General features: G+C 47.8%; 1 protein-coding gene across 4 annotated transcripts in view; it reads right to left on the minus strand.

The window, feature by feature from the left end:
* Positions 1–19,215, minus strand: part of UBE3A (ubiquitin protein ligase E3A) — a 246,710-nt gene that overhangs the window by 51,864 nt on the left and 175,631 nt on the right. For all 4 annotated transcript variants that reach the window (XM_086934175.1, XM_086934176.1, XM_086934177.1 and 1 more), the window contains one exon: positions 4,692–4,856. In XM_086934175.1, coding sequence (XP_086790301.1) covers positions 4,692–4,856 — 165 coding nt within the window. The remainder of the gene's footprint in view (positions 1–4,691; positions 4,857–19,215) is intronic.

Below are 19,215 nucleotides of genomic sequence, written 5' to 3' on the forward strand. Positions count from 1 at the left end.
TACATATGTCTTAAAAAACTGGATGGAGAACCCATCTAGCCCTAGGTCTTGCTGGTCACTGCTCCCCTTATGGCACCCTTTATCTCCTGCAATGTGATAGGCGCATTCATTTCTTCCCTATCCAATGGAGTCACTACTGACAGCGTTACAGAGGCTAGGAAGGAGTGTATGGCCTCCTGCTGATTCACAAGCAGCAGATTATATACAGCTTGGTAATGTGTGGTGAATGCCTTATGGATATCTACTTAATTATTGACCACATGTGCCTGGGACAGCCTGATAATTGTGATTGGCGAGATAGGGTGGCACCATGTAAAAACCAAACTAATAATCAGCCCGATTTATTCTCTTCTGCATGCATCTTTGCTTAGTATGCGAGGAAATCCAGGCGGAGCAGCGGCTCTATAAGCTGGGCGTACTGCTTTTAACGGTCAGTTCATGCGTCAGCTTCTAGTGTACTCAAGGACATTTCAATATAGACCAAATCTTTATGCAGGTCGGCTCTCATGTTCAGAACTGCACGTATACAATGGCCCCTGAGCACAACTTTCCATTGGTACCCATACTATATGGGTTTCATTCATCATCACCCCCTTCACCTTCATGACATTGGCCATGCTTCTCTATATTCTCATCCGAATCTCTGTGAGGTTGGTCTGATGATGAAAATCGTGTAGAATGAGATGCTGGAGTGCTATTGCATGTTTTAGACCTTGATGTCTTAAGACTTTTGTATGATTCAAGCATTTGGGAAATGGCTTCGTCAAGGTTAATCTTGCTCTTTTTCAAGACAGGTGTAGTCTGTTTTGTGGCTCCAGTGAAGCAGCTTTAATATGCTTTATATATAGATCAATATGTGCCATTTCTGTCTGGTCCCCATCAGTAGTGTGCCAAACCAGTGGTATAGACTGTTTTGCTTTAACACCGAAAGACAGATTCCCAAATTCTGTTCCTCTTGCAACATCTTTGAGTTTGGAGGTCTATCAGCATGCTCCCCCCTAATTCCTAAGCTCTAAAGCCCTTTTTAGTGGAATACTCGTCTCAAGTTTGGTCTTGCATCCTTTATATGAAGACTAGCAGCCCATCCCGACGTTGTCTGGGTATGAATTGCTGCCGTTTTGTAGGATTTCGTTTTGATAGCATTTATCTGCGACAGGCATGTGCCTTGCAATATTATATAGCGCAAACTTAACATGGCATGAGCACAATTAACATTCCAGAAGAACACATTCATTTGTGGTAGGCACGGGGAGACAAAGCGATTTGCCTGGAATCACAGGATGTTTAGCTGATGCCGAGATTCGAACGTAGCTCCCCAGCTCTAAAGTTCGCAATTCAAGAACTTGTGGCGGGAGGTGTGTCTAAAAGTGTATGTCGGTGCTGGCCATCAATGAGAGAGACCTGTGCATTTTTCAAATGGGTGGTGGAAAAATATGAGTATGTTGCTGGAGATGTGGGCCGCCGTGCCACCAATGTACTTACCAGGGGAGGGTAAACACCGATTATTCCGCAACTTTCTTTCCGCATACCATCACTCCGCATACTTTCATTACGAAAGTACCATGACGCCGCAATGCCATTATAACGAATGGCATTACATTTTATATGCTTTTACCACGCATACATTTACAACGAAATTCGTTGTAAATGCATGAATGGTAAAAGCATGTTTTTTAAAAAATGTTTGGATAAGGTAAGTATGGGTATAGGGGTATATGTTTTGGGGTTCTGAGGTATATGTTTTTGGGGTATTGGGTATTTTAAGGGTTCAGATATAGTTTTGGGTTATGGGGTACAGGGGTAGTTTTAGGGATAGGTATGGGTTTGGGGGTACAGGGGTATTTTCAGGGTTCAGGGGTAGGTTTGGGTTTTGGGGTATTTTAAGGGTTCAGGGCTAGGTTTGGGTTTTGGGGTACAGGGGTATTTTTAGGGTTCAGGGCTAGGTTTGGGTTTTGGGGTACAAGGGTATTTAAGGATTCAGGGGTAGGTTTGGGTTTTGGGGTACAGGGTTATTATTAGGGTTCAGGGCTAGTTTTGGGGTACAGTGGTATTTTTAGGGTTCAGGGGTAGGTTTGGTGTACAGGGGTATTTTAAGGGTTCAGGGCTAGGTTTGGGTTTTGGGGTACAGGGGTATTTTTAGGGTTCAAGGCTGGGTTTGGGGTAGAGGGGTATTTTTAGGGTTCAGGGGAAGGTTTGGGTTTTGAGGTACAGGGGTATTTATAGGGTTCAGGGCTAGGTTTGGATTTTGGGGTACAGGGGTATTTTTAAGGGTTATGGATAGGTTTGGGTTTTGGGGTACAGGGTATATTTATAGGGTTAAGATGGGTTAGTGTTTAAGGGTGTTGGGGTATTTTGAGTAAGGGTAGGTTATGATTATGGAGTGCAGGGGTATTTAAAGGGAGCAGGGTGGGATTCGTTTTTAGGGTGTAAAGGGTAATAAAATAATAAATAATAATATAAATAATGCAATTTCAAAAAATCTATGCATTAAAAAATTATATATATATATATATATATATATATATATACACACACACACACATATACAAACATATTTGATGTTTTAATAATGTATTTTTACAAAGTATATGACTTTCCCACACATGCATTTGCGTTATAATGGCATGCGTGATAAAGTCATATGCGTTGTAAAAGTTTTAGAAATGATGTCTTTGCGGAGTAATAGTCCCCCGTTATATAAATGCCGGAGTGATGGTATGCGGGATGTTGGTTTGCGGAATATCATCATATATTCCCGGGGGGAGGGATAGTCCCTTTCTTGCTATTTCCTTGGAGGCGGGCCTTGTGTCCGGATGTGCGTGGCGCGAGGCCTGTGCGCAACAGAAGTGGAAAATCTCCAGTGTGCGCTTCAGACGTCACCGGAAGTTAAGGCGAGATTACATTTCCTGCACAATGGCCCCTGTTTGTGCTCCTTCCGGCCCTTGGGAATAGCGCCATGCCTGACCTCCATACAGTAAAGCAGGTGCACGTCACTGGGAGCACGGGGCAAGCACACCCGGAGCTGGAATGTAAAGAACCTGGGAAGAAAACACAATGAAATAGTGGGCACAACGCTCGCTTTTTTTTGTGTAATCCCGCGCCCCGCAAACGCCCACGCCCCCAGCACACGTCCACAGCACACGATATGAGACATGGCATGAAGGGCGGAACGTACCACACGCCCCCAGCGTTTATCACGCCTCCAGCACACGCCCACAGCACAACGCAGACTAGCCCACAAGGGACTACTTTGCTCGCACGGTTCTTTTACCTTTTAAATGTATATGGTGGGCGTCTGCATAGCCTATGTCCTTCTGCTGCAACTTCCCTTTCCAACGCTGTATTGGGTGTTGTAATTGGTGCTGTGGTTCCTGAGATTACCCGCCTCAAAGGTTTGGGCTCTCTCTTTATTATATTAGTATAGATGTTCCATACAGTGAACTTGATGCAGCTTTCTAAACAGATCCTCTTTTTGAAGTTACTCTCTGGGCAAATTCTCATCAAAGGCACGCCTGGAATGTTTTATCTATTTTATAGAAAGAGGCTCTGTACCATTTGGTATTTCAAGAGATTTATAAGCAAATGTCACAGTGTATGACATTTCTGACTCAAAGGGGGACTGCCACGGATCATGTTCATCTGGTTGCAATGTCATAGATTGGGGGGGGGGGGGGAGGGGGGGTATAACCTCAGTTCTAATTTGTCATGGTATTTAAACTTCATAATCCCACCCCACTCCCCATGGGGAGCATTGACAAAGACTAGGGTCAATCTCTCAACTGTCAAACTGGTTTCTTGGATTGAATATGTTTGTTGTGGTTCACAATTAACAAACACCGACCCTATGACTGTCTGAAACTGTAAAACCTGTAGGACTAGAATAACAATTCAAAAAGATGTATTCGCCATGTCCCACTGCCCTCAAAATGAAGACAAACCAATCGAGGCACGTAACAGCAAATCGTATTATAGCCTATTCACTTCTGCATTTGCTCTATCCAAGCTTCACATACAGCTTCTCAGAGGAACAAAAAGAAAAAAAATAAACTATCGAACCAGAAGGCCAGACAAAAACAATCTAACGAGGGAGTTGGTGTCCCAATGTCCCTGCAAAAACAATATTATCAGTAAGGTATAATCATTTAATAAGCGGATCTTACCATTGGTTTATGTACCACAAATGGAATGAGGAATGGGTAAAAGCTCAAAATTATAGACTTTGAGTAAATGCTGATAGTGTCTGCCTGAAGAAGGTATTAGGAATTAAGTGTGTTGTACATTAATGGCAGTCACTTCATGGTCTATTCCGAACATTCTATATTCATTATAAAACAGACTAGGTCCTGGCAATTACAATACAAATTATATGGACTTTGTCCTCGTTCTCCTATACTAGATAGGGAGAGAGCACAAGCCCCTCCTTTAATAGCTGATTTGGTTTAGTGATGCTTGCGCATTTCTTTCAAAATATGGATGGACACTTATGTAGTTTTAAAGGGGTTCTAAAATAACCGAATAGTGATAGAGAAGGGATTTAGATACTGGACTATTAAAATATCATATAAAAGAATAAGAAAATCGGCTCTTGAACTTTTGCAATGCAGATAATAAAACCATATTATTAACTGCATTATAAGAAAACATTTAGAGTGCACAAATTGTATAAGAAAAAGAATGTAGTAATGAATTACCTTTCTATTTTCATTTGTTATTGGGATTTTATCTCCATTTTCTTTTAGGTCATGTACCATTGGATTACCGAATAGATCAGTGTGAGATATCTGATAAGTGATCATCATATCATCTTCCACACTGCCTTCATAATCCATCAGCTCATTTAAACTCTGGAACAACACCTAGCCAAAAAAAAAACAAAGTTATTTAAAAAGCGTTAGGAAGTATATTCTACTGATTATATGTGTCTTTCACACAAACTTTTTTTTAACAGGCTCACTAACACAGTGTCAATTATCCCCCCACACTTAATATACACCTACAAACTGCACACAATGCAAGCAGAAAAGAAATTTAATCGATTCTCTTAGTTTCAAGTATACCTAAAAACTATTCATCAATACCTAAAAATTGACAGGCACAGCTACAGAGATTCCCAAATTCAACTCAATCGTAAGGTAGTTAAATACTACCAATATTAGGTTCTTTTTGAGACCCGCGTTATAATCAATGTATGTGGATGTTTTGGCGACTATGCTAGTGGAGCCCTACATTGGAAAATGTAAAGGATGTCGAGTAATGACCTGCGCTGTCAACTTCGGAGTTGGTGGGAACCAAGTTAAAGTCTCAGTGTTTAAATCCTGTGAATCTGGGCAAAATCACTTAATCTCCTTGTGCGCCTACATTTCAGTTCCATGAGACCCTCATGGGTGATTTGCCGTGCTTTACAAATCATACATTTATACAGATTTGAGAGAAATTGGGTTATTGGTATATGGGAGTGTTCGGCAAGAGAGGCCAATCAAGGATAATTTAAAAAGAGGCTGAATCTGGCATCAAGTTATTTATACAGGATTTTAGTGTTACACAAAATCACAGAATGACACTGCACAAACACAAGTATTGAATTCTACCACTGAACAACAGTGTGAGAAATCGGGTTACTGGTTGAGGTGGTGTTAACTCTTCTCAGGTAAAATCCGCAATCCTTTATGGGGTGAACCACAAAATTCACTAAATTAATTGTGCTTAACCCTCTAGTGACTTAGCACAAAAGCGGTCAGGCATAACCTAGAAGAAATATGTAAAGTACTTATGCATCACATTAACAGTAATAAACTGAGTACACAACACAATAAAAATCCCGAACTAATTTAGAAAAATAGATTGGGGTTAAAAAACATAAGTTGAGACCAAGACGACAAAAATCCAATCAGTAAAACTGGAGACACTGAATTTTACAGGTTTAGATAAAAATAGTTAAACTGGGACAAAGTCACAAGTTCAGGCTGACCTCAATGGAGCACAGATTGAGCACAGAACTATGACCCGCTTAGACTTGTACCTTATGTCCTTGGTGCGAGACCAGTTCTGTTGCTTTGCGTTGCTTCATGTTGGTGTCAGTTCCAATGAAGCTGAGCGGTGAGGTTTTGCACAGCTTTGAGTCACTTGATGTCACATCCGAGGAAGCTTTCAGCTAGGCGGCGAGAATTTCCTTTGCCCTGTGTCTGTTTCGATGAAGCTTGCAGCTGTACGGTGAGGCTTTGCGTCCCCGATGTCAGTTTTGATGAAGCTTGCAGCTATGCGGCGAAGCTGTGCTGGGCTTCGTGTCACTTCGCGCTGGATTTGTTGAAACCTTCAGTTCGGCCAAGAGGAGTTCCCTCGGATGTCAGCCAAAGGTCTAGGACCTAGGGAGGCCCCTCCTGCGGATTAGGGACTCACATCAGCAGAGGTTAGCAGGACTCAGGCAGGTCCAGTGCAGCAGGTCAGCTGGGCAGTTGCAGGGAGGCCTGTGGAGCTTGTTGTGTCCCTGTAGCTCAGAACAGGTCAGCCAACTGACCCTTGGAGTCACTAAGCCTGGAATGAAGGGAAAATGTCCAATCTTTCTTCTCGGAAAGCAGCACAGCCCTCGGTAGGCAGCACAGTCCTCCGCCTGTATTGTTCACAGGTCCAGGAGAGTACTAAAGCGCAGGTCTGAGGGTCGAATATTTATACCTGGTAGTAGAATTTCCTTACCTCCCCTACACAGGCTCCAAGGAGTCTGGAGTGATAATAGGCTAGTGTCAAGTTATTTGTGAGTCTGCTGGGGAAAACTCATTTTGAAATTCAACTGTGACATGGAACAACTCTACTCCTCCCATCCAGGCAGGATTGCCCATTCTGGAAACATCTAGTCCACCGGTGTCTCACTGTTGCACAAGTTACTTACCTTCGGTAACCATATATCTGTAAGAAACAGTAGTTAGTATTAGATTCCTTACATTAGAATATCCCCAGGCGTCAGTCTGGATCCGGAAACTTTTGCGTAGCAGTACCCTTGTGTGTCGGTAGGCGTCGTCTGCGGCTCCGCGTCCGTCGTCGTTGGCGCCGGGATGACGTCGCCGGAGTACTTAGACACCGCACTCGCGCGCTGACATTAGTGCTTATACACAGCTTTTCCGCGCCAGAAACGCAGAGCCATGATAAAAACCAACACTGGTGCCATGAAACTAGGGCCCTGAGAAGGGATGACCTTAACCCTAGATAATCAGTTCGCAGAAAGGGGAGGATGGGTGGGGCGATAAGGAATCTAATACCAACTACTGTTTCTTACAGATATATCGTTACCGAAGGTAAGTAACTTGTGCAGTTGAAAAACATGTTAGTATTAGATTCCTTACCTTAGAATAGATACCCCAGCAATACCAACACCGGTGGTGGGTCTGCGAACTAATAATCACACCAGAAAGTCCTGGAGAACGGAACGGCGGAAAAAGCCATCTCTCCGGACTTGGCTGTCCAGGCAGTACTGTCTTGCGAATGTGTGCAGCGAGGCCCACGTAGCTGCCTGCCAGATGTCCTGGAAGGGAACTCCCCGACCTAGGGCTGTAGTAGTCGCCGTGGCCAGAGTGGAATGGCCACGCAGCCCCACAGGAGGCTCCTTTTTAGCCAGTGAACAACAAGCCTTGATGCACAAAACGACCCATCGAGAAATGGTCCGTTTGTGCACCGCAAGACCCTACTTAGCGCCCACGTAACCAACAAAGAGTTGGTCATCCACCCGAAACTGGCGTGCGCGATCCAGATAGTATGAGAGCGCACGTTTTGGGTCCAGACGGTGGCGCCTCTCTTCCTCTTTCGAGGAATGCGGAGGCGGAAAGAAGGTGGGCAAGGTGATGGACTGCCCGATGTGGAAGGCTGCGACTACCTTGGGCAGGAAAGAGGGTTGCGTCCGCAACACAACTTTGTCCGGATGGACAGAAAGGAAAGGAGTTTGTGAAGAAAGAGCCTGGAGCTCACTCACTCTCCTGGCAGAGGTGATGGCAACCAGGAACGCAGTCTTAAGAGTGAGGAGACGAAGAGGACAGTTATGAAGTGGCTCGAAGGGAGCGCACATCAGATAAGTCAGAACAAGATTCAAGTCCCACTGAGGCATCACAAAAGGAACAGGGGGAAACATATGAGTGATGCCCTTCAAGAACCTATTTACAACTGGAGACTTGAAAAGAGAGGGCTGATCAGGGAGCCTTAAGAAGGCAGAAATGGAAGAGAGGTAGCCCTTAAGAGTGCCCTGAGCAGAGCCATGCTGGGCAAGAGAAAGAAGAAAGAGGAGAACCTCAGAAAGGGGGCAGAGAGTGGATCCACAGCCTTTGCTGTGCACCATGCCACAAATTTGTTCCACCTGCAGACGTATACAGATTTTGTGGAGGGACGCCTGGCTGCCAGAATCACATCGCAGACTTCAGGAGGCAAGTCAAATGGCCTCAACTGTCTCCGCTCAATCTCATCGCATGGAGGTGGAGGCTGGACAGGTTCGGGTGGAGGACCTGCTGCTGCGACAGAAGGTCCTCTTGAAGAGGTAGACGAATCGGGGGATCGACTGACATGCTGAGTAGCTCGGGATACCAGTATCTTCGTACCCAGTCCGGAGCCACAAGGGTGACTTGGGCCTGGTCGCGCCTGATCTTCTGCCCAGAGTGCTGAAGTGGTATAGGCGGAAAGGCGTACAACAGAACCCAGCTCCACCCGCGACGAAAAGCGTCTCTGAGCGAGTGCCGCCTTGGAAATTCCAACGCGCAGAACTGATGACATTGTGCGTTCTCTTCTGTGGCGAATAGATCTAACCAAGGCTCTCCCCACTGCTGAAAGAGACCTTGCGCCACGTCCGAGGTTCATAAGCCATTCGCGATCCATCATGCACCGACGGCCGAGTTCGTCCGCCCTGGCGTTCAGGGAACCTGCCAGGTGTTGAACCACCAGGGTCATGCCCTGATGTTCCAGCCATTGCCAGAGGCGCAGAGCCTCCTGGCATAGGATCCATGAGCCCACCCCGCCCTGTTTGTTGGAGTACCACATGGCGGTGGTGTTGTCCGTGAACACATGTACTACATTCCCCCGGATAGAGGGGAGGAATGCCTTCAGTGCAAGCCGGATCGCCCGCAGCTCCAGAAGGTTGCTGTCAAGCCGGGAGTCCGCCGGAGACCAGAGGCCTCTGATCTCCGCCTCTCCCATGTGGCGCCCCAGCCCAGGAGGGACGCGTCCGTCACAACTAGGTGCTCCGGTTGGTGTAGGGAGAGGGATCTGCCGCTGACCCAATCGCGGTCCGTGAGCCACCACTGCAACTGTCTTGCAGTGTCCCCCGAGATCAAGACATGGTCGGACAAGTTGCCCTGATGCTGGGCCCACTGAAAGATCAGGTCCCACTGCAGAGCCCGCATCCGCCACCTGGCGTGATGCACCAGAAGGATGCAGGAGGCCATTAGCCCCAGAAGCCGCAGCGTCAACCTGACCGAGACTCGGGATAAAGGCTGAAAGATCAGAATCAGAGCCTGAATATCCCGAACCCGCTGTTCGGGAGGATAAACCCGAAACTGCGAGTCTAGAACCGCTCCGATGAAGAGGAGCTTCTGAGAGGGACCCAGGTGTGACTTCGGCACATTGATGGAGAACCCCAGCAGGTGCAGGAGGTCGGCCGTAGTCTGGAGGTGGCTGAAGACTGTCTGGGGCGAGCCTGCCTTCAACAACCAGTCGTCAAGATGGGGGAAGACTGACACCCCTAACCTGCGCAGATGAGCTGCGACCATCGCCATCACTTTCGTGAACACCCGAGGGGCGCTGCCTCTTACCTGAGGACTTGGAGCCCGACGAGTGGAGTCGACTCGCCCAGCTGTGATGACTCCGGCCCCGCGACCGGTCACTCGACCTCCTCCTGGACCGGGACCTTGAGCGGCGCGGGGCCGACTGCCGGAGATCGAGGCACTTATGGGAGCGCTCCCGCCTAGCTTTCGACGTCAAAGCCTGGCAGTCGGGCACGACTTGTCATCGCCCCTAAGCAATACAGGCACCGGCGATGGGGGTTGGTAACCGACATCAGTCGGTTGCAGTCGGCACAGGGTTTGAACCCGGGCATCCCTACCGGCACCGATGGAGTACTCAGACTCGAAAAACGGATCAAAAAGGATCGAAAAAGTTTAGTCAAAAAATGACTAAAGGGTACTACTTTTTCCGGATCGGCGCTTGCTGGCGCGGAAAAATGAAGAACTGACGTCAGCGAGCGAGGGCGGCGTCTAAGTACTCCGGCGACGTCATTCCGGCGCCTACGCAAAAGTTTCCGGATCCAGACTGATGTCTGGGGCTATTCTAAGGTAAGGAATCTAATACTAACCAGTTTCTTTCAAATTTGGAGGAATACACAAAGGCCAACTACAACCAGTCATATGACCCAGGCTGCAGGCACTAAATGGTTAGGACAAGAAAATGCCAACTTTCCAAAAGTGGTATTTTCAGAATTGTGACTAAAAATCCTACTTTAATAGTAAAGAGGGTATTAAATTACAATTCCATAGAGTGTTAAGATTACATTCCTACCTGCTCCCAATCAAATGTTGTCACTTATTAAACATAATAGGGTAAACCAATAATATCCAATTGGAGAGATGGGCCATACAGTAATGAAAAACAAATTTAGGAGTGTTTCCACTACCAGGACATGTAAAACAAAATGGTTACTTACCAGTAGGAGAAGTTTTGCAGCTTAACAGTTTTCTGGATTCACATGTTGTGCATTATTCCGCTATCTACTAGTTGGGTCAGAATTGTCCCTTCTTTTCTTCTTTATTGGTAGCGTTTTCGATCAACCTTTGGTGGTATACCTGTCCCCCGGATGCTCCTGTGTGCAGTCAAGATCTTTGGATTCTTTTAACTTTCTTTTATGGTCTGCTTACTGTTTTTTCCTGCATCTTCCCCTTCTGTTTAAGTGGTCGCCCATTCCCGGCCTGGTGGGTGAGTCCAGAAAACTCTTCAAGCTGCAAAACTATTCCTATTGGTAAGTAACAATTTTGCTGCATGAATACTTTTCTTGATTCACATGCTTTGCCTCAAATTATGTAATGGTATCCCCTCCCGTGAGTTGGTTGGGATGAAATGATGAAGTGTTAGCAAACAGGTGCTGTAATACTCTTTATGCGCTTCTTTGTTCATTTGAATGACCACACAATGTTTTGCTAAGGTGTGCGGTGATGCCCATGTTGCTGCTGCACAGATTGCAGCTATTGGTATGTTTGCTAGGAACGCAAGTATTGTGCCCTTCTGTGTTGAATGGGCTCTTAGGCGTGCATATACAGTGTTACTGTCTTAGATAAGCAAGTTTGTATGGTTTCTACAATCCATCTTGAGATTGTCACCTTGGTAACTGGTGAGCGCGTGGTTGCTTTGGCAAAGAAGAAAAACAGCTGATTTCCCTTATGAAACCTTTTAGTTTCAAGGTAGTACATTAGAGCACTCCTTACATCCAATCTGTATAGGGCTTTTTCTGTCTGTGTTTTAGGGTATTTGAAGAAAGCAGGTAGTTGCACTTTGTAGTTATACTTTAGATGACATGAAAGTGGATTACAACCTTTAGCAGGAACTGTGGGTTCGTTTTGAGAACCCCCTTGTCCCTGTGTATTTTGTGGGTAAAGTTCCTGTATTGTTAGTACCTGTAATTTGTTTACTAGTGAAGTAATTGCGATTAGAAACGCTTTCTTGTGTTAGTGATTCTAAATCTGTATTGTGCATAGATTCAAAGGGTGTTGTCATTAACTGCGTTTGCACTGTATTCAAGTTCCAAAAACAGTGCTGTAACTGATCTTGGAGGAGCAATTCTTTTAGCTCCTTCTCCGAATCTTTTCACCACTAGTATGTGAAGAAGCTGTTACATGAAGTGCCCCTGGTATAGGCAACTATTGCTGTTGGGTGTACCTTTAAAGATGAATATGTTGGTCTGCTATTTAGCAGATAAGTGAGATACTTTAACAGTTTCCTGTTTTGTCCTTGTCTCTATATATCTGCTACTTGTGCACCAGTGAATGCATCTATTCCATTATGCTGCATAGCATTTTCGTGTAGTAGCTCAATCCACACGGGACTGACCTGGCTGTGCTCGTAACGGTCCTTTGGCACTCGAGACACCACGATCCTTGCCCTGACATCGGTCTCCCCCTGCCGCCGCAGCCTCACGCAACCTCGTCGCGGTCTCAGTAAGGGGGGGGGGACTACAACACCCATCAGCCCCAGCGGCAGGAAGCCGGACTCACCTGTTCCGCGCCCAGAGGCGCATAAAAACCAACGAGAGCCCTGGTGGAGCGGGGGCTCTATCCACACTATGGGACTGACCTGGCTGTGCTCGTAACGGTCCTTTGGCACTCGAGACACCACGGTCCTTGCCCTGACATCGGTCTCCTCCTGCCGCTGCAGCCTCACGTAACCTCGGCGCGGCCACAGTAAGGGGGGGGGGGACTACAACACCCATTAGCCCATTCTGCGGCAGGAAGCCGCACTCGCCTGTTCCGCGCCCGGAGGCGCATAAAAACCAACGAGAGCCCCCGCGTCGCGGGACGCGCACGGGCGGCGCCGGGTGAAGCCCGGGCAAAGGGCGCGCCGTCTGTGATGCAGATGCAGAATCTCTTCCATTTGTAAGCATAAGAGGTCCTAGTGGATGGCCTCTTAGCCTCCTTCAATATGTCCATGCAATCCTCAGGAAGATTCAAGTGGCCATATTGCACTATCTCAGGAGCCATGTCGCCAAACTCAACGATGAGAGGTTGGGGTGCACCATCTGCCCCCCGAACTTCGTGAGAAGGTCCCGCCGACACGGCAGCCACCGATGAGGTAGGATCGGCCGGTGAAGCAGGTCCGTGAACCACCACTGTCTGGTCCATTCCAGCGCAATGAGGAACATCCGCGCCCGGGATCGGGCCAGCTTGATGAGCACCGCTGGAATCAGGGAAATGGGTGGAAAAGCGTACAGAAAGCTGTTCGACAAGCTGATCCATAACGCGTTCCCCAGACTCCCCGGCAGGTAATACTTCGAGGCGAAGTCGCGGCATTTGCAGTTTTCTGCGGTGGCGAATAGAGCGACGTCTGGAGTGCCCCACATGGCAAAGATGTCGTCGAGCACCTCGTCGTTTATGACCCACTCGTGGTTTTCGTGAAGCAACCTGCTGAGGGCGTCCGCCTGAACATTCTGTACACCTGGCAGATGAGTTGCCGTTATCGTCAATCCTCTGGCTAGCAGCCAGTGCCAGATCGCCTGCGCTTCCTGTGACAGTGTGCGCGATCTCGAGCCTCCCTGCTTGTTGAGGTAAAACATCGTGGTCGTATTGTCCGTCTGCACAAGTAAGGAGTTGGTCTGGAAGGACGGATGAAAGGCCTTTAGTGCCAAGTGAACAGCTCTGAGTACCAGGAAATTGATGTGATACGTGGACTCTGTCGGAGACCACGGTCCCTGGATCTGTAGATGGTCTGAATGCGCTCCCCATCCCAGGAGAGACTCATCCGTAACGATAGTCTGAGTCGGGATGTCCTTGTGGAAAGGAACCCCTCTGAGGAGATTCTCTGCAGAGCACCACCATCTCAGGGACTGTTGGGCGTGAAGAGACAAGTGAATCCGGTCGTCCCAACACCCTTTCCTCTGGTCCCACTGGTCCTCCAAACATTCCTGTAGCGGCCTCATGTGTAGGTGTGCGTGCGGAGTGAGGAAGATACAAGAGGCCATCGATCCCAGTAGAGAAGACACCGTCCTTACTGTTGTAGATGGAGCAGCTATGAGAGCCTGAGCCTTCCGAAGGATGGATAAGCGGCTCTCCTCCGAAGGAGACACGCTTGCCGACAGCGTATTGATGGAGGCTCCCAAGTACTGCAGGCACTGTACAGGAATCGGGACAGGCTTGGACAAATTTATGTGCAACCCCAGACGGTTCAACAGGACGGCCGTCCTGTTTAAGTGCAATTGTGCTTCCTGGAACGTGGAGGCCTTGATCAACTAATCGTCCAGGTACGGGTAGACAAACACCTTGTTCTTTCTCAGGTGCGCTGCTACCACAGCAATGCATTTCGAAAAAGTCATTGGTGCAGACTTCAGTCCAAACGGTAGTACGGTGTATTGATAGTGATTGGCGCCGACAAGGAAGCGCAGGAACTTTCAATGTTTCCGTGCAATGGGCACATGGAAGTACGTATCTTTAAGATCTATCGCACACAGCCAATCTCCCCTGAGCAGCTGAGGATAAATCTGGTGCAAAGACAGCATGCAAAACTTTTCCCTGCGAATCCACTTGTTTGCTTGTCGCAAATCCAGAATGGGTCTGAACTCGTTCTTGTCCTTCTTCTGTACTAGGAAGAAGCGTGAGTAAAGACCCTTTCCCCTTTGAGACAGAGGGACGTCTTCTATTGCACTTTTTCTTTATAGGAGGTCGGCCTCCGCCTGGAGCTCACGCAGTTGGAACTGCTAGCCGACCGGTGGAATCGCTGGAAGCGGGCTGGTGAAACGAAGACTGTATGTAATGTAATGTGTAATGTATGTATACTTGTTAAGCGCAACTGCCACCCAAAGGGTATCCTGGCGCTGTGACCATAATAATCCATTGCAAACAATATTCAGCACCCACTTGTCCTGAGTAATGTTTCTCCACTCTGCCAGGTAATGTAGAATGCTTCCCCGCCACCGGAGCGGGTAACGGATGAAGGGGAAGTAACAGCTCAGGGCCTAGACCCAGCTAGGCCTTTGGTCGCGGCGGAAGACTGTTGACCACCTCGGCCCCTCTGGCGCTTTTGGAAAGGTTTCCGCTGGAACTGCTGCTGCTGATGTTGCTGTCCAGCCTGTCGACCTTGCCCTCTGCCTTGCGCACCGTACCGCCTCTGGAACAGGCGGAAGGTCTTTTTCTGTTCCTTAGGCTTTTCCAACCCGACAGCCGTCAGGGTTTCCGCCTCCACCTTCATGCGGGCCATCTCGTCGTCCGCATGTTTCCCAAAGAGGGTCTCGCCCGAAAAGGGTAGGTTAGCAACCCTCTGCTGTGCCTCGGGCTTCAAGGATGTAAGACGCAGCCAGGCGTGGCGCCTCTGGTTGACCCCATGGCAGTACCTGTGGGCTGCCAAGAGGGAAGAATTTGCAGCCGAACTTATTACCTCTTTGGAAACCAGCAGCCCTTCAGCGAGGATCTCTTGGAAATCTTCCCTCTTCTCCCGGGGAAGGTGTTTCGCAAGCTGTTGGAGGGACTCCCACAGAGCCCGATCATAACGTCCCAACAGGGCTGAGGCACTCGCGGCCTTCATCGATGTGGAGGCCGACCCGCAAACCTTCCTGCCTGCCGAATCCATCCAGCGGCTCTCCTTGTCAGGAGGCACTGTTGATGATGGGGTGGTGGCGTGTTGTTTTCTTGCCGCCGTCACGATCACCGAGTCAGGCGTGGGATCCACCCAAAGAAATGCTGGGTCCGAGTCAGGAGCCTTATATTTCTTCTGCAGCCTTGAAGGTGCCGATCTCGTAGACGCAGGCGTGAGGAACAGTTCCATGGCCGGTTCTACCAGCCCAGGCACCAAGGTCAGCAAAGGAGGAGACAACTGCTTCTTGTGCAGCGTTTAGAAGATGACTGATGTCAGTGGCGCGGGCACAGTGAGCGTGATGCCCAGCTTAGCCGCCCCTCGTAGCAACACATCCTGGAAGGACACTGTCGTCTACTGGAGACACCCTCATCCGAGGGGAATCCGTCAGGGTAGGTGAATAGTCACTGGCACTAGAGCTATCCGTGTAGAGGGACCTCGACCTGTCCCTCCTGTGGCGCCGTCTGGATCTTGTAGAAGAGCGACGGCGACTCCTGGATCTATCCCTCCGTCTGGAGCGAGATCTCTACGTTCTACGGGCCGCAGCGGAGGGCGCTGTGGAGGCCTAAACGGGAGCCTAGGTTGCAGTGGCCCCGTAGGCGGTGTCGGAAGATGTGGTAACGAGGCGGACCTCGGAGGAGGTGGTGGTGTAGGAGGTGGAGGACGAAGAGGAGGAATAGGCGGCAGAGGTGGCGTCGGGTTACGTGTAGGAGGGTCCTTAGGTAACGGAGACGGTATAGGTGACCTCGGCTTGGCAGGGGAATAAACTTGTGAGTGCCCCGAGCCCGGAGCCTCTTCCCCTCTCTTCCTTCTCTTCGCCTGACCTGAAGGGGGGGACCTAGAAGCCGTACCCCTGGTAGCCGAGCGACAGCGCCGTTGCGACCGTGGACTTGTGGTGACCGAAGACACAGTCCTGGCCTTGGAATGCCTCCACAGTCCTGGCCTTCGAGCGCCTCCTGGAGGGCGATGCTCTCCTCCTCGACGCTGAGCGCCTTTCTAACAGCGATGAAAGCCGTCTCGACGTCGATGAACGCCGTCTCGACGTCGATGAACGCCGTCTTGACGTCGATAAACGCCGTCTCGACGTCGATAAATGCCTGCTCGACGTCGATAAACGCCTGCTCGACGTCGACGACTATCTCCTTCTCAACGTCGATGATTTCCTTCTCGACGTCGATGGTCTCCTTCTCGAACGACGGCGACGCCTCAACGTCGACCGCCTGCGTCTCGAACCCTCTCAACGATGAAGCCGTTCTCAACGTCGACCTCGGAGGTCTCGAAGTCAATCCCCTCGATGTCGACAGTCGACGTCGCTTCGACCCAGAGCCCTGGGGAGCAGACCGTGGTCATTCCTCTCGACACAGACGTCGAGGCTATCGACGTCAACGGAGACCGGTGATGTTTTCTGGCCTTCTTACTGGGGAGCCCCCCAGAGGCCTCAGCACGGGCAGAGGAAGAAGCCCCTTCCTGCCCAGACCTTGCTGTCTTCTTTGCTCCAGTCCTTGGAGCCTGATCTTCTCTCGGTCCTTCAGGGTCCTACTTGAAAACTGCAGGCAGATCTCACAAGTCCCAGGAAAATGAGAAGAAGAGAGACACAGGATACAGACCCTGTGTGGATCAGATCTTGCCTTCTTCCTGGCACACTCTGGACATTTCTCAAATAAGGCAGGCATATTTGATAAAAGAGTGGCCAAATCACCAAAAAATTGAAGAAGAGGCAAAATACGTCGAATGAACACACTAACACTTTAAAAGTGCCACAAAGTTAACAAATTACCTAAAAAGGGAGAGCTCAATGCTCCAGGGTCCTGCTAGCAGGAGCCGGAAAAAAGAACCGTAAGTAAAAGGATGGGGCTGAGCATGCTGGGATACCGAGGGTCTCCAGAGTTCCTTAAAGGCACGGTATCCCTTTTCCAGACACATAATGGCAGCCTATAGAGGCTTGTCTGTCCTTACCTTCCTCTCTATCATTCCAAGGATTTGGGGAGGGGAGGAGAGTTTCTCTATGGGTGAAACTTGACAGATTGTATTGAATGTGTTCTATCCTTGGCATTTCTAGATGAAGTACTGGACAGTGTAGCCTTGTAGGTACAGGCTGCATTATTGTCTTTAATTTTCTCTTAAGTGTCTATGCAGGACTTCAATGAAGACAATTTAAGAGATTATTTTTGATTGCTCCGGGGTCCATGTACTTGGGCGGGACTATTCTCTAGATTATGACTATACACAGAAATCCCCTACTACAGAATCCAAATGACCACAACTAATAGAACAAATCAAATTCCCAACATGCACCAATAAGTGTACTATTTACTTCGATGGAAAGTTCACACATTAGATAAACTGGAGTAAAGGGGTTACGTTTCTTGTTTAAATCTTTGATCGCCACTGGAAACAGCATTTCTCTAAGAGGCAAAAATCTCTTCCCAAACAACTCTGCGAAAGAGGGGTATACTAATTTCTTTCCCACCCTAGAAAGGCATTTCAATTTTGTTCTTGACAGGAGTAACTTAAGGATCTGATAAGATCCATAAAACATTTAAGACGATACAGAAACATATTTTATAGGGTTGTGTCGCAATCCATTTATAATTTTAAAATTATTTACAAAATATGCTCCTAAATTGCTTAAGGCACTTAGTGTCTGGCAGTTAAACTTACAGATGTCAACTAAATGTAAGCTATTGACACACAAACATCAATGAGCAAAATTAAAAATGTATTATTAGATTCATACTATACAAAGCAGAAACCTGCTGGACAGAAAAAAGCATGAAAGCCAAATGGCTAATGAATACAGGCAACAGCAGTCATCCTAGGAGGTTAACAATTGTAGCATTTAACTCATGAAGTCTCTCACTCACACAACCTTCTCAATATCAAATGCCCACAAAATACTACAAAGTGTAGTATGCATCTTAGAATCATTCTGCTTTCCAAGTATCCACCCTGGTGCCATATTTAAGTGAGTAATTTCCCAGATCATACTACTCATAACACTCATCTCAACATTCATAAATGAAAGGTCTGACTGGGCCTAAGCCCTAGCACTATATGTAACAAACCATGAAATGTATTTTGACTTCAGTGTAGTACAGAGTAACTCAAGAATTCTCCGGTTCAGGGCACCTGCAACAAAAGCACACTCTTCCTCAGACAGTGTAATATACTTTTCAAACGTGAATAGGCTGCAAATTTCTGCACAAAACAATACAAGCATAGGCTCATGTCGTAATCAGTGAGAAACAAAAGCTATGCAGTAAGAAGCCTATCCCTTTGAAATGCCCCATTTCATGAGAAATGAACACTCTGTCAGATATTATGAAAACCTTGAACAATTTACTTCAATAATTGAGAAGGCAATTGATTCAGCAATATATGAGGCAGAAGCTCATAGAATGCAGCATATAAGATTATCACACATACATTAGTTCGTACACGATAGCTCTGGACTGGTGTGATCTTTTTTAGCCACTTAGGAGAGAAGATGACTGTGGTTCTCAAACAATATTAATTTCATTAATAATCACAAAAAGTTAAGTGTCTAGCTCCTCACTCACACTTCCTAGCCACAATTTGTTTCTATGCCACTTATGGAAACTGCCTCACCAGGCTTTCCCTACCTTTAAGCAAAACAGATAAGCAACCTGTTTGAAAATAACTTTACAGATTTTCCCAGCACACACACAGTATGTATTTAAATATATCATCCTGATTTTGCACGGAGGAAATCTATCAATCAATAAGAGGATTTAAGCAGTGAAGGTCTCAATGTGCTGTGGGGGAGGAGGTCGCTTGGGGGAGTGCAGCTGCGAGTCAGCCGAAGAGCCAGGTCTTGAGGCTCTTCTTGAAGGTGTGCAGGGTAGGGAAGCGCCTGATGTTGACTAGGAGCTCGTTCCAGGCTTTGGTGTAGGAGAGGGCTCT

Source organism: Lissotriton vulgaris, chromosome 8 (assembly GCF_964263255.1).
Source record: "Lissotriton vulgaris chromosome 8, aLisVul1.2, whole genome shotgun sequence".
Lineage (NCBI taxonomy): Eukaryota > Metazoa > Chordata > Amphibia > Caudata > Salamandridae > Lissotriton > Lissotriton vulgaris.